The sequence below is a fragment of the Aythya ferina genome, assembly GCF_964211825.1.
Source record: "Aythya ferina genome assembly, chromosome: 2".
Classification (NCBI taxonomy): domain Eukaryota; kingdom Metazoa; phylum Chordata; class Aves; order Anseriformes; family Anatidae; genus Aythya; species Aythya ferina.
The window spans coordinates 41852007-41868061 of record NC_140297.1 but is presented as its reverse complement, the minus strand read 5'-3'; the positions used below and the strand labels follow the sequence as shown (position 1 = coordinate 41868061).

At 35.1% G+C, this 16055-nt stretch overlaps 1 protein-coding gene across 6 annotated transcripts in view; it reads left to right on the top strand.

Annotated features, from left to right (window-relative positions):
* Positions 1–16055, top strand: part of SLC4A7 (solute carrier family 4 member 7) — an 89065-nt gene that overhangs the window by 67313 nt on the left and 5697 nt on the right. For all 6 annotated transcript variants that reach the window (XM_084508927.1, XM_084508929.1, XM_084508932.1 and 3 more), the window contains 11 exons: positions 1957–2090; positions 2641–2886; positions 6641–6746; positions 8549–8710; positions 9638–9751; positions 10194–10355; positions 10633–10884; positions 12966–13034; positions 13448–13621; positions 14002–14133; positions 14829–14929. In XM_084508927.1, coding sequence (XP_084365053.1) covers positions 1957–2090; positions 2641–2886; positions 6641–6746; positions 8549–8710; positions 9638–9751; positions 10194–10355; positions 10633–10884; positions 12966–13034; positions 13448–13621; positions 14002–14133; positions 14829–14929 — 1652 coding nt within the window. The remainder of the gene's footprint in view (positions 1–1956; positions 2091–2640; positions 2887–6640; positions 6747–8548; positions 8711–9637; positions 9752–10193; positions 10356–10632; positions 10885–12965; positions 13035–13447; positions 13622–14001; positions 14134–14828; positions 14930–16055) is intronic.

Below are 16055 nucleotides of genomic sequence, written 5' to 3'. Positions count from 1 at the left end.
AATGCCTACAGTGTTATGGGTAGCAGTCAATTCTGTATTTATGTAATGGACAGGATATACGTGTTTGCTTTTGCTAATGGTATGTTGTTATCAATTGCCAAAAAAAATAAATTAATTAAAAAAAGGGTTTATGAGCAGAAAATACTCTTCACTGAAAATGACTTGAATATTAACCATAAATATTTGGCAGTATACAACACAAAAACTTTATTAAAACAAATGTTTGGTTGCACTTCAGTTTTTGGACAGGGAAATAATACTTCCGTCAGCAATGTTAATAACTGTGTCAAATTGCTTGTGAGTAAACTAGTTTGAAGTGTATTTTCTGGTTTTAAATCTTTTACAAAGAACCAAGGCTTCTCTCCTTTTGGGGAAGGGGAAAAGATAAATTTAGGAATGTCCTTTACAAAGTTTAAGAATCTGGTAAAGCTTATGCTATAAAGTTCTTCACAATACTTCTTAAATCAAGTTTTTAAGCTTGTACTGTGTTACTGTTTAGTGAACTTATCTCTCTTCCACGTAATGATGTTGACTTGGATATTTGTTTATTGATGTAGCTCTTCAAGCTGATAGCAAATACAGAAATAAGTTATCTTTTCTGTGCACTGTTCTTGCCACTTATAATGTAAGAATGGGTTTCCTTGTGGTTATCAAAATGTTGGTGTAATTTATGAATGTACCTTTTATAACTATGAAAATCTGCTCCTCTTAAAGCTTGATTCTTAAATACCTTCTTTCTTTTAGCTATCTGGAATTGTTTGTGGGTTTGTTCCTGCCTTCAGATACTTGGTGTGCATCATTGAATATAAAATTTAGTTACTGAACACACATGTTCAAGCACAGTAGCTGACATTGTAAGGTACACAGTTTGTGTTTGAAACCTTTCCTCACATTCCCAGAGGTCATCACCTCCACAGTATTCCTGTCCCTGCCACCTTGACTGACAGCCCCAAGGTTAATGCATTCACTAAACCAGTAGTTAAAAGGTAATAGCTAAACAAGAGACGGGGTTTATATATTTTTTCTAACATAATTAACTAAGGACTTGTGTTTTTTATGTTTAATAGCTCCAGTTCAGCAAACCCTTTTGACCTATTTTAGATGCTTTCTTGAATTGGGGCTTAAGTTTGCATACTTTTTCTTTTCTTAATCTTACGTAATTGCAAAATAGCAAACACCTGCAAATTTCCTGACAAACCCTTTAATCTGCTAATTCTTGACTTTTCATAGTTATAAGTGGTGTAGTTAACTATTTTTAAGTAACTTGAATACTATTTTAGGATCTAGAAAGCCCTGCACGTCTCTTGAGATGCATTGTAACGTTTCTTCTTAGCAGAAAATATTATCTTAAAACATGCAATTCATTGAAGAAAAATACTTATTTCAGTTCTCAAAAAGAAATGCATTACCAGGTGGGACATTGGTTTACAGTTCATCTATTTATGGTGTCACATATACATAAACCAATATTGTTCAGTAATATCCCCTGCACCACCTCCTGTCAGTTGTTATTTTTTTGTGATGCTTGGTTGACTGATGCAGGTTTGATGCAGCACACTGTGTCATGTTTTGGTACAGGTATGTTGCAATTTTTTTTTTTTTTTACAGAGACAGATAATTCTTTCCATACACTACATAATTTTATTTTCTCTTTGTAGTAATTGTTGGCATATTTTTCCTCCATAGCTAGCAGGACTAGTAACTTGTTCTCATGGTTTTGGATGGCTTTATGTTTCTCAGGAGTGAAGCTTTCCAAATCTTTTGTCCATGGTATTGTTACTGCAAAACAATGTTAAATTACTCTTGTGTCTCAAACACTAATATTAATTGTAGTGTTTTTACATCTTGTCTTGTTTGTACATTAATGCATCTTAAAATTGTGTTTATGCAGATGTGGCACTAAATGCTAACCTGAAAGGCAGCATAGTAAAAGCAGATTCTTTTCCCCCCGAACAGAGTGCAATAGAATCTCTCTTTGGAGCCTCATTAACTGGGATTGCCTATTCTCTCTTTGCTGGGCAACCTCTTACTATTTTGGGGAGCACCGGACCAGTTCTAGTATTTGAAAAAATATTATTTAAATTTTGCAGGTAAGTAGTGATATTTTTATTAGCTTGATGCACTTTCTCACTTACCAGCTTGTTAGAATAGCTGTAACTGAAAGCGGATGTGTTCAGAATGGATGATCACAAAGATGTAAAGACAGCAGCAGGAGATGGAGGTGTGCATGTGATTTAGCAAAGCTTTGAGGTGCTCATGCCTTAATGAGAAAATCAGTGATGAAGTGGATGGGACTTAAATAGTATATTCTAACTGTGTGGAGATGTTGGCTTTGATTCTGCAAAGGTAAACAGGGATGCTCTCCAAGGAAAAACCATCCAGGTACTTCTGGAGAGAGCATTCCCATCATGCTTCCTTGAGGCAGGTAGTTGTGCCCTCAATCCTAGAAACACCTTGCAGCATTGTTCAGCTCTGGTGGAAGATGAAACAGAAAAGTTTGTGCTTTATTCAAAACTGACTTCAAGGATGAGAAACACTGTGAATACCTAGAATTTGGCCTCAGTATACATTTTCAAATATAGTATGGTATAAGTTATTTCAGGCTCAACTAAGACTTTTTTTTTTTTTTTTTTTACACAGGGATTATGAGCTGTCCTACCTCTCCCTACGAACTAGCATTGGTCTGTGGACTGCATTTTTATGCATAGTGCTTGTAGCAACAGATGCCAGCAGCCTTGTCTGTTACATCACTCGATTTACAGAGGAAGCTTTTGCAGCGCTTATATGCATCATATTTATTTATGAGGCATTGGAAAAGCTTTTTCATTTGGGAGAAATATATGCCTTCAATATGCACAATAATTTGGATAAACTGACTTTATATTCGTAAGTACTGAGTTTCTATTTGTTAGTAAAATACATAGAGAAAATGTTATATTGTCATACCATTTTCCAGCTGTGGTTGGTGCCTCTTGGTGGTAGGGTAGGAGGAATGCTGGGGGTGGTAGGAGCATGAGAAACTTCAGAAAAATTCTATTCAGGATGCCATGGAACTGAATTTTCTGTGTTAGCAATGGGTGGTTGGATGGGATAAGGGGCTGTCACAATGCCTGTTTTATCTGCAGCCTGATTAAAAGTCAGTATGTTCTATTAGCTGGATGGGAGTTGTGCCTTGCCACTTCAAGAAATCATGATGGTTGTCCCCACCTGGGTGAGGATTATTTCCAGGCAGATGAGGCATGGAGAGCTTCTTCAGCTTGTCTGTGATAGGAGCAGAGTTAACATCCTTAAGTACTGTTTCTTTCTACTACAATTATGGGGTACTTGACTATTTAGATTTTTTTTTATATGAGAGAAGAAAATAATAGGAAAAAAATGAAGCTGCTTTTTTATTTCCTGCCTTAGTAAAGCTACTATCTCTTTTTATTATAATAATAAACAGTAAAACTATTAATATTAAATTAACTTCATTTCATTTAAGGAATATAATAAGCTATTTAGGTCTATCTTTTAACATTTGATTTATGGGAATTGTGCACCTTATCTACTTTTTAGTGTGAATATGTACTGTTTCTGAATGGAAGTAGTTCACTTACACTGTGAAATCAGCACTGAGTAGTTGTCATACCACGTGTCTTGATGTTTTATTTATTTTTGAGTATGTGTGTATATATATTATTTTCTATGATCTGCTGCTTTGTCTTTTGCTCCTCGGTGTGTGGTTTTCAAGCTTAGGGTACTGTTTCATGAAATGTGATAAATCGACTTAACAGCTCACACCTGCTAGGACGAGGAAATCCTGCTGTTAGTGGGAAAATCTGCTCAGTTGTTAGTTCAAACCAAATTAGAATCAAAGCTTTAACTTGATTCATCACCAACACACAAGTAACTGACAATCTGTGATCCATACATTCAGCATGAGCAAGACAGTGGATAAACTGCAATGCTGGACACTTCAGAAATACTAGTAAGAACTGACACATTTCTAAGTCATCTTCTATTACTAATCCCCAAAAGACTTTAATCATGCCCACACCAATATTTACCCTCCAACCCCAGACATCTGGGTTACGGTCACACGCACTTCGAGGAACACAGGTTCTGCTGCTGGTGCTTCCCTCTTGTTGGACGTGTGGGTGCCCCAGTTTTAATTTGTACCTGTGTGGCTCTCTACAGTCTGCTAAGTCACATTCTGGTCAGAGCTGACTGAGCTGGATGGGAGTCATTGTACCCTGCACTATCAGTCCCGTAGCTTGAGGGCAAACTGGCTGGCAAACCCACTAGCGGGGTGGCTCTACCTGTCCAAAGTAGTGGTCATAGTAATCCACACAAGGGAGACTTCTGGTGGTGTCAAACGAGATTTCAGCTATTGTGTTTCCACTCTAGGATCTTGTCACTTTACAAATATTCATGCTTCATTAGCATTTATTTCCAGGATATTTTATTTGTTTGTTTGATTTATTTCCAAAAGTCATTTTTCAGTTTCTCTGTTTAAGCCACCTGATGGTCTGCATCCTCCTCTGCGAAATGATTACTTCTGGGCATGCACCCTCTCTACTTCTGGGCATGCACCCTCTCAGACTGCTGCTTGCATTCCATTCATACATGGTATTCTCACTCCCTTTCTTGTCTTAACAGCTGTCCATCTATCCAGGCCATTTTGTCATGAGCAGGCCAGTGGGCAATGCAGCTCACTAGGTCCTTGGGGAGCACATTAAATAGGACAGCCAGTAACTGTTGGCCTGTAGGTCATCTTCTGACCCTTGGCCCATGACTGTGTGCTGCGCGATGTGCACTTGCCCATTGGGGTGCAGAAAGGAAGGAGTGACGTCTCCTTGGTTCAGCTTTATGTGCAGTCACACTTGTCATTTTGGATATTTCACAAGCTTCAGTTTTTTGGGGGTTTGATTTTATATTGGAAAGCTGTAGGAAATCCGTCCTTTTAAAAGTGCTTTTTTTTTTTTTTTTTTTTCCCCTGTTCTCTCAGAGTGTAATCTTCTAAGTGAGCCAGAAGACAGTCTGGAATACTCTTATGTATTTTGTGTTTTTCTTTTTTCCAGATTTCCACTTATTTACTTGGCGGCATTCTTTTATTGTATTTGTTGAGAAATTTGTTGGTCTTCCTTCAGCATTCTTCATGTTAACTGCCTTTAACGATTAAAGCTGCTTAATTTTCCTTTCATCATACTGTTGCAATTTCTTTCTCAAGTTACTCTGTTTGTGACTACTTTATATGAGTTACTTCTTTCCAATCTTCTCCTATTTTCTTTTGCTGTTACTTAAGAATTCAGTTACCAACAGACAGTAGTATATTTACATCCTAAGTTTCCTCAATACCGTGCTTTGCAAATTACATTGGTTTTGTCCATACACATGTTGTGTATTTTCCTTCTAGTCCTTCATGCTATTAGGATGCAGGTTTTACCTTCCAGAGTTCTTCTTTGTTTGTTTGTTTTTTCAGTACTGCGATGAATTTCACAAAAAAAAAAGAAAAAAAAAAAAGAAAAAAAAAAAGTTTCACCTGAGACTTCTAGCTAATTATCTGATTCTCTTCTTCTACATAAATACTTCCATATTAAACTTAGTTTGGTGTACTTCAGTAACTTTATTTGAAAACAGCTCATTAAATCAATATTCAAGGTGTTCTTTTACTGATATGTACTGCTGTCAACCTGTCCAACAAAATTCGGTAGGCCAACAAATTTGTGAACCGTTGCAGTAGGCAGGAGCACTTTTACTTGTACATAAAGTTAATAAAACCAGATACATGCCAATGCTTTAAATATGAGACATTTATGTTTTTACATCTTCATTTAGCCCACTACATACTCAAATTGTGTCTAAATTTAGGGTGACCACTTTTGGTCATGTGTAGATCAGAAGGCATGCAAAATAGAAGATAAATGACTGGGTACCAACAGTTTTGAAAAGAAATGGTTCAGAAACTTCTAGAGGCTAGTGACGTGCCTGTTCTGAAAAGGGGATGTTGAAACCAAGTCTTTGACAACAGTCAAATGTAGTGGTTCCAGTCTCTGTTCTCTCTTACGTTGGTGTACAGTGGTAGGAACTGAATTTTGCCTCACTGTAGGATGGTATGCTGTATAGAAATCTGAAGACCTCAATTTGTACGCAGTCACAGAAACCTATTTGTGTCTAGAAAACCTTATGTGGAAATTTTTATGAATAACACAGTATATTTTTGTTTAGTGATGTTGTAAGGTGGTGTCGTTTGGATTTTTTTCTTCTTTGATTCACAATATATAGATATCTGCATATATCATCTATTTAATTTTATTTTCAGGTAATATATTTAAAAACTGGCAGATCAGTCACATATTTAAGTCAATGTATTTTCTGCTTCTAAATCTTTAAAATACACAGGTTGGATTTTGTCCAATCTGTAGAAACTCCTGTGCATTTACTTCTTTGCAACATGTTTTATCTCCTTTACCTCCTCCATGGGAAAAAATGTAATTCATTTCATGTCAGCCTTGTGCTTTGCTTGTTTTGTAGAAGGTTGGGATAAACTCTGGCTTAAGCTCCTCAGGATTTTTTGAAATTATTTAAGATCAGTGTGTTTGTAATTTTTGTGCTTAAAAGCTTATCTTTTTTTCACTCTTTCTTTCTTTCTTCCCTTCAGATGTGTGTGCTCTGAGCCTCAGAACCCTAGCAACGAAACCTTGCGGATCTGGGGGAAAATGAATAAGTCTGTGGAAACTATTGTATGGAGTAACCTTACAGTATCTGTGAGTATCTAAAAGTTATATATTTGTATGTATAAAAAACAACAACAACAAACAACCACACAATACTGGTCTTGTTAATATATTTCATCTGGTTTCTTTCTCACTTTGAGCAAGGAGTGATTTCTTAAAAAAAATGTATTTTGAATACTTTTATTCCTCCAATAATGTTTTTAAGCAGTCATTGTACTGTTTTAGATAAGTGACATTAAATGACATTAAATTGTAGTGTCTTAAATGGCTGCCTTGAGGTAGCCACTTCAATACTGGTAGACAGAGCAGTCTTCTTTCTGAAGTGCAGGTGAATGTGATGAGATGAATAAACAGGGGATATACTTTCTTTCAGTTTTCTGCAAAGGATGGATAAATATTTTTATAAGACGTGAAGGCGGAACTTGAAGTTAAAATATGCCAGCAGACACATTTCTTAAGTTAATGTTAGATATTGGTATAAAACTCACAACAGAGGTGAAGTGAGCAAGTACCTAAAAATTGATTGTTTGGAAAACTGAAGGTTAAAAAAAGATGGGAGGGCTGTTAGAAAGACTAAGCCTTAAAGCATTACTTTCTGAACTTGATATTTTCAGCCACATCTGTTTACCCTTGCACCCTAGCACCTGGACTACGCCCACATCTTGTATGATTTAGATCTGCTGTAGATTTTGCACTGTATTTGCTAGCATTGTATGTCTCCTTAAGCCTTCTCAGAATATATAAAATTAAGATACCTGTGTCTGGGCACTTCTTGTGTCTGAGCCTAGAGGCTCACAGTGAAATTAGGATGTGTTCTGTACAGCAAAAACACTATTAAAAGCCTCAGTGTAGTACTAGAGTTTTAGCTGTAGTATTTTCTACATACTAGCAATGGCTCCTAGTCTGCCATAATTACCTAGGAAGGCAATTTTTGCCTTCTACCCAGAAGGTAATTTGTTATAAATACTTTAGATTTATTTGTTTATTTTATATCCTTTTTTTCTTGAACATTTTTTTCTTCCTATGGGTAGGACTGATCCAAGATTTTGTGGTGCTTACAATCAAAATTGGTAGTTAATGGGGAGAACTTTTTTAATAGGTTACTTCAAAAAAAAAAAAAAAAAAAAAAAAAAAAAAAGCCTGTGTAAGGACTAGACTGCTCCTTCCAGCTATTTGCTTAATTGGCTTGTTCATTCCTGGTACTTTGTGTCTGCTTTTAATTATTCAGTTGGCATTTCACTGAGCCTTTTGGGTAGGGGTTATCTAAGGATGTTATTTTTTTTTATTTATTTCACTCATTTCTGTTTTTTATTTTATTTTATTTACTTTTACTTTATTTCTACCAATTTGGTTAATCTCATTTTGAAAGAATGCTTTTTTTTTTCTTTTTTTTTTTTTTTTTAACCATACGAGGACAAAACAAACTCGAGACTAAAGACGTGGGAGAAACTGGGGAGATCTCATGTTTATGTTCATTAAATTGAAAGTTGATGTTGAGTAGTCTGCTTTCCTGGATTTAGTCCTCAACTAAACTCATTTACGCATTCAGTCTTGTGGTGCTTCGAGAAATAGAATAGAAATGAGTTGAACATAAAAGATGAATGTTGGGGCATCTTTGGAATTCTGAAATGAGTAATTGTTACAGTGGCTCTTCCGCAACTGACAGTACACAAACTTTTGGCATTTCAGGATGAGGTGTTGATGGAGGAAAGGAGGAACCTCCTTTTGGATATTGTGGACATTTTCGTGTGTGTTTTCTATTGGTAGGGTTAAAAAAAAATAGGTTGAATACTGTACATGACTAGAAATTTAAGGATTTTCTGTCTTTGCAGGAATGTTTAGAATTTCATGGTGTGTTTCATGGATCAGCTTGTGGCCATCATGGACCATATATTCCAGATGTTCTCTTTTGGTCTGTCATACTATTCTTTACAACGTTTTTCCTCTCCTCTTTCCTTAAGCAATTCAAGACCAAACGCTATTTCCCAACTAAGGTAACTAGATATGACTGTTATTTTGTACTAAATAGATCAGTGTAACTTAGAGTTTTTTTTTTTTATTTTGCTTCAGAACTTTGTTCTGAGAGAACAAAGAACAAAGCTGAGAGAACAGCTTTAACCACATTTTTTAAGACAGAAAAGCGATTAAAAATAAAATTAGTTAATAATTCAGAAAATTAAGACATTTTAGAATTTTGTTACAAGAAAGAAGAGTAGAATTTTCAGAACTGAATTTCTTTTACTCTAAACATTAGAACACCTAAGTGTTTGTCTTTCCATATTAGTAGGTATTGTCAGGTATCATCTGGAGTGATTATTTTCACACAATTCCCTCTCATCTAGTCATACAGAACAACTGATTGCTTTCTCTAAGCTGATGATGTCAGAAGAGTTCTGAGTGGTTCCTGAGGGAATGACTATTTCTAACAGATGTTAATATAATGATTAAAATTTAGTGGTTATCCTTGGACTTGTTTCTACTAGCCAAAATAAAGGGGGTAGATTTTTCTCTGAACTTCAACTTATACCTACAGCGTGTTCCTAATGCTTAAGAAAGTCATCTTTGAGAACAATTCAGTGGTTTTACTGAATGAAGGTACAAGAGACTAGCTGTGATGGCCCATCCTCTTAGTAGGCCAGAGGACAAAGATGAGAAATGAGTTAATTTGGAGCAGTTTGTTTCTTTGTGGTAGTTAAATTTAGATGAGATCATCAGATCAACAGTTGTAGAGAATACTGAGCTTTTCCAACTTCATGCTATTCTGGCAGGCAGCTAAAATATAAAAAAGGAAATAAACATAATATTCAGTGGTGTAGTAGAATATAAATAGACTTCACTATTCATAGGGAAGAAAATTCTCTTTCTATATGTGCCAATTGTAACGATGAAACAGCAAGAGTTAACAGATCTTTTCTTTATAGGTGCGTTCTACCATCAGTGACTTTGCAGTATTTCTGACCATTGTAATCATGGTTTTGATTGACTATCTTGTAGGAGTACCTTCTCCTAAGCTTCATGTTCCAGAGAAATTTGAAGTAAGAAACAAAACCTTTTAAAATAAACTTTTTTAATTCTTGCAGTTTTATAGGCAATAGAACAATGGAATTGAATTGAAAGAGGATTTTATCTTTTTTTATTTAAATTGTAGTTGTTAATCTCTCTTCTTTTCTGAGCGTATGTCTCTCCTGAAATAAACCACTATGCTTTACATTGTAGTATCACTGAAAAGGATGTATCCTTTTGTGCAAATGTGCAGAAGTCAATGAATGCAATGGATTATTTTAATTTTTTTCATTTAAGTCTCATGTTTTCATTCAAGCTGTTCATGTTTAACAGCTAGTCGGTATTTTTATCAAAGCTACGGGAAGAAAAATCTAAGCTCATGTTTAATAAGACTACTGACCTGTTCATTGCAGCTAATGTTTGTTGCAATAAAATCTGAAGTTTTAGTGAATTAATTCTTATTTATTTTATCAGCCCACGAGAAAAGACCGAGGATGGTTCATAGATCCTCTTGGAGGCAATCCTTGGTGGACATTGCTGATAGCTGCGGTTCCTGCCTTACTCTGTACGATTCTCATTTTCATGGATCAACAAATAACAGCTGTTATTATAAACAGAAAAGAGCATAAACTGAAGGTAAAAGTCTATCCATTTTCACAAAACTCTAATTTTTTGTAAGTTGAGTTTATTTTAATTTACATGTAGGTTAATTCTTTAAGTCTGTGAAACATTACCAGCAGCTGCTATATAAACATACATATCGACTAATGCAAAGAACAACTCTAATTTTTTTGGCCCTTCCAATGTCTTTAACTTTTTTAGTAATAAGTTATTTATCAACTATGTTTATAAATCTTGTATAGTATAAATAGAAACTTTATCAAATGATTCATTTCTTTGCTTAATTTTACAGAAAGGCTGTGGTTATCATCTTGATCTGTTCATGGTTGGTGTTATGTTGGGTGTATGTTCTATCATGGGCTTACCATGGTTTGTCGCAGCAACTGTCCTGTCCATAAGTCATGTTAACAGCCTGAAAGTTGAATCTGAATGCTCTGCACCAGGAGAGCAACCAAAGTTTTTGGGAATCCGGGAGCAGCGAGTGACAGGATTGATGATTTTTGTCCTCATGGGTCTTTCAGTGTTCATGACCTCTGTGTTAAAGGTAAAAGAGTTTATCCTCATATTTTTTTTTGTTCTTTGTGCTTTCCTTTTGTGATCTATTTTTTGTGACGTTACCAAGTTTTATTATGTTAAGTAAAACATATCTAGACTTGTTATTGAGTTAGTTGAATAGAAACAACGGAGGAAGATGCAAGAAAACTGAGCAAGCTAGAAGTGTAGTGAGCAGAGAAGAATCTTTGTCCATGTTACCAAATTTTCCTGCTAGCAATCTTTTTTAAAAATTGAGAGAGTAATAAAGTCACTTGAACAGAAGTAATGTAATATGGCCAAAGAAGCAGAAACACACAGTACTAGAAGTGATCATCAGAAATGACATTGCTCACTTTTCTTTATTTTCCAGCTTTTTAAACTGCCTTTGAGGTTTAAAGTGTTGAGATGACCTTACACAGCATCATGGTGTAATAAGAGATTCTGCAGGTCAAATTGTGGCCTCAGCTGACACTTTGCCTCTGAATTTGTATCAGTTCAGTAAGCTTTTTGCTCAGATAAGAGTAAAATAAGTTTCACTTCTGTTTTGTTGTGCTGACTTCAGTAGTTAGGAGAGAAATAAATAGAAAACATTTGTCAAAATAGCAGTTGTGGTATAGAATTGCATAATTACCAATACCTGTGAAGAATTTTGTAGAAGATAGATCACAACTCATATCACAAAAAGGTAGCTTCTAATGGCTGTTTAAGATTAGATTGGGTAATGGGAGGAAATAGATCTATGAACACACAGCTATAGTTTATTGTTAGAACTACATATTATAAATTTTTAATAACTGATCATTTATGCTTGTTAAAGACCATAGAGATCAGAATAAAATAAAGCAGTATTTAAAATATATATACTCAGATGAGACAATCTCTGGTAGAAAAGCTACCAAGAGCTGAGCTGTATAATGGAAACTGCCAGAACCAAAAGCAGAAATATTAAAATAGATTTATTGTTGCTCAAAAGCACTAAGTAAAGGTGCTGATTGTTGAAGCCTGATATTTATTGCACTTTTTAACAACTGATTCTTGGAAACTAATACTTTAATTTGCTGTGGGATCCAGTGTAATAGGAATGGGATTACTACAAGTCACTCTGAAATACTTTTCTTTTTCACTGTAAATAGCTGTTATTGTTCAAAACCAAGAAATAAGAGAAAGGCTTGAATTTTTAAGCTGCTGTGTTTTTGTTCCATGTGCTGATATATGCTGATTTAATGCAGAAGTTAATGCTGAAGAAGTACTAGCACGTCAAATTACATAGCTCATGATGAAGACACCATCTTCTATATATACACACACAGTAATAAATCCCTAAGGCATAGTTTTATTGCACGCTATTTTAAGTTTCGATAAAGGCTTTTGTTCAGTCTTGATAGCAGCAGTTTTTATTAAGGCTTCCAATTACATCCTGACTGTCCTTTATTCAGATCTTTCATGAATTTGGGAGCAAAGCAAGGCTCGTCTGCTTTCGGTAGGCTGCAGAGGCTTGATGGAACTGCCACTAAAATTAGTGAACAACTTCATTATCTTAGGAAGATCAGTTTAAATCTTACTACTGGAGAAATATTTAGCCTTGAAAAATGAATAGATTTTTATAGATCACTAGATATGGTTTCTTTTTTGCTTCAGCAGATCCTGAAACACCAGCTTAGTGAGGGGGGAGAAGAAAATACAGCAAGCTTCATATGGCAGTTTCATGAAGCTGGTAGTCTCAGTACACTTCCTATCAAGTAGGAACCTAAACCAACATCCTTAGCATTAATAGAAATATTGGTAGCAACCTAGAAAATGTTCAGTCTAGACTGTCCATTCTTACTATTTTTTTTTTTTAAAATCACAATGACACACTTTAGTATTAGATCTATGGGAAGAACACAGGACCTTCACCACCTCCCAGCTTTTTTTTTTTTTTCTTTGCTGTTGACTGCTGCGTTTATTCTCTCTATAAATAGAGCCTCAGTGTGTACAATTTTTTCATATAGGTAAAATACAACATAAAAACAGTTAATGTATTTCACTAATATAGACTGCAATGGTGTATCGTGTTGATTCTGCAAGTAACTGGTGCTTTTTCTTCTGCAGTTTATTCCAATGCCAGTTTTGTATGGTGTCTTTCTCTACATGGGAGTTTCTTCATTAAAAGGCATTCAGGTAAAATCCGATTTTAAGGAACAATTTGTTTTTACCACTGCAAGAAAAGAATCATCAATAACATAAGCCAATATTTATTTTCAGAGTAGGATGTAGGATAATATCCTAAGGATGTAGGATCATTTCCTGTCATGTTGAGTGGCCACTGTCTTCACTTCTCATTTGTTTTACGTTTATTATTTTAGTAGTGTAGCTGAACAACAAATTTTCTGAAATACTCTTAAAATGTCCTAGTACTAATGGTTAAGAGGAAAACAAAACAGCCCCCAACCACACCTCCTTGAATTTTCAGTGTCCTTTGTTAGTATTTCAGTTGGGATAAATTTATCTTTCTGGAGTGTCCTAAAATGTTTGTTTTGTTTTGGAGAGGAAGAAAATCATTAACTGAAGGATGTTTTTGTTTTTCAATGCAGTTTTTTGACCGTATAAAACTGTTTGGAATGCCTGCCAAACATCAACCTGACCTGATATATCTACGTTACGTACCACTCTGGAAGGTCCATATCTTTACAGTTATTCAGCTCACTTGTCTTGTTCTGTTGTGGGTAATTAAAGCCTCTGCAGCTGCTGTTGTTTTCCCTATGATGGTAAGTTATCTGTTCTACAAGTTAATCATTTGCCAAGAGCGTGTGCATCATCATCCGGTATCTCCCCAGAATGTGTTACTACCTTAAGAGGGAAGGGAGTGGGTGGAAAAGAAACAAAAGAACTTCAGTAGTTGTTCACTTTTGAAACATTAAGACTTTTTTTTTATATGAAGATTTTTAATTTCTTGAAAAATACGTTATTCAGCTGTAAAAAGCTACAAAGGGGAAATGATCCAACTTTTCAGTAAGGTAAAAACTAGTATTAGTAAAAAAAAAAAAAAAGGCTGCAGTTAAAAATACTGAATGTACTAGAAGTGCATGTGCATTTTTCTTAATTTCAGTAGTTTAATATAAATTATTCTGTTTATGATTCCCTTAAGGTTCTAGCATTAGTGTTCATTCGCAAGCTCATGGATTTATGTTTCACCAAAAGAGAGCTTAGCTGGCTTGATGATCTTATGCCAGAAAGTAAAAAGAAGAAAGAAGACGACAAAAAGAAAAAAGAGAAGGCAGTAAGTGTAAAACCACTCAAATTGAGCATGTTATAAATCATTAGAAAATGCTTAATGACACAAAGGATTTTAAGTGCCATGAGCATATGACTTTATAACCAAACATACGTTTTGAAGTTCTCCACTAATGAGATTTAATGATAGAGAACAATTACTGGCAATTAAGGAAAGTTACTATTTTGAGGATGCTATTATGAGTTATGACTCCCTGTGATGAAAATTAGCAAACGGTTTAGAAAGAACCAGTTCTTGGCACAAAATGTTGTTGTCTTTGTTTTTCATCAGGTGTGAAGGTGGGTAATGGATGAGAGAGAAACACAGTGGAGTAGGGATCTACTCTGCTTAAAGTAGAGACAAAGATGTTTACCATATAAGGGACATTCTGCTTGTGTTTGTGTGCGGAGTGGTAGTTAAAAACAACTGCTAGTCAGTAATAATGCACTTGCATAATTTCTCCATAAAAGTCTCCACTAACTGTACACCAACAAGTTGAATTCCTTAAACTTAAACTGGGGAAGAGGGTGTTACTTTTTACATGTTTGTAATAACAAAGGAGGTCATAACTAGATCTCTTGCTTGAATTACAGTACCTACAGGGAGCCCCCATGCCCCTATTGAAATACATTGTCAGTGTGAAAATTGTTTTATCTCTGCTACATGACTAATTTTATCAAATGTTTACTTGAAATTTACAGGAAGCAGAGAGAATGCTTCAGACAGGGGACAATGAAAGCGTACACCTTCAATATGGAGAAGGAAATGTCTTGAATTTTCCCGTAAAAACCCTAAAATACAGGTATAATAAAATGCAGGACTTTTTAAAAGGTTTTGTATCAAATAACATAATTTGCTTTATGCTGAGTTAGTTGTGTATAAGTTTAATTTTTTTCCCCAAGCTTGTCACTCTTCCTTGATTAGGAAGTATTAAGGTGTATCTCATGGTGTTAAAGTGGCATTTTTTTTGGTTTATTTTTTTCTTCTTTAAAACTGCATCTTAATGATAAATTTACATGACCATCTTGAACAGATCAGATGACTCAATTTCAACCAGCTGTACTCAAGGTGAAGAAGCTTCCTTGGTCAGTTTTCATGGAGTACTTGCGTGCTACTATGCATGAAATACAACTAATAGCATCAGTTGAGCCATATATTTACCAGCCACTTGGATTTTTCAGACAAAGTCTAAGTGTGCAGTTCTTTGATGGTTTATTTAAGTGAGGGCTAAAGTCTGTAATTTCTAAAAACCAAATGTTTTACAGGTAGCCTTGTTGCTTAAGAAGACTATTTTCTTAACATAAATGTGAGTGCAGTGGGGGTTATCAATTCTCTTCCAGAAAAGGAAGTACTAGAATTTCACAGATTAAAAGGTTCTTCCAGCAGTAGAAGGAATTTTGCCTCAGTATGTATTTCTCTTACTACTGAAGTGTTATGATTAGTAGCAAGGTATTCTACAGCTGCCAACACACCTGGAAGATGTGATAGATAAATAGCTTGTCAGCTTTTTTTTTTCCCTCTCTAGTATTAAGGGTGCCTAGGTTAAAAAATTGGGCTTTAGAGGTCTATCCTGACCTGGGTTGGGAACAGGCAGATTTGGGGGATAGATAGATATTCCTGCTGAGTCCTGTTGACTACATTAAGAGCAGGCTTAATCCAACTTCAGCAACTCAAATGACAATGGCACTAAAGCATTTTGTTTTAAATCGAGATGCTAATTACTCTCACAATAGAACTATGATTTCACCAACTGTGTGCTTATGTATTTACTATATATTTTACTGTCTTGCATTGTGTGGGGATTCCTGAGTTTAAAAAACAAGAAAAACAAAATCAAACAAAAACACACAAACTTTGAAATTTTTCTGTGCTGATTTGAAGAATTTGAAAGATCTTATCCTCTGGGGTAGATTCTGAAGCTTGAGTGT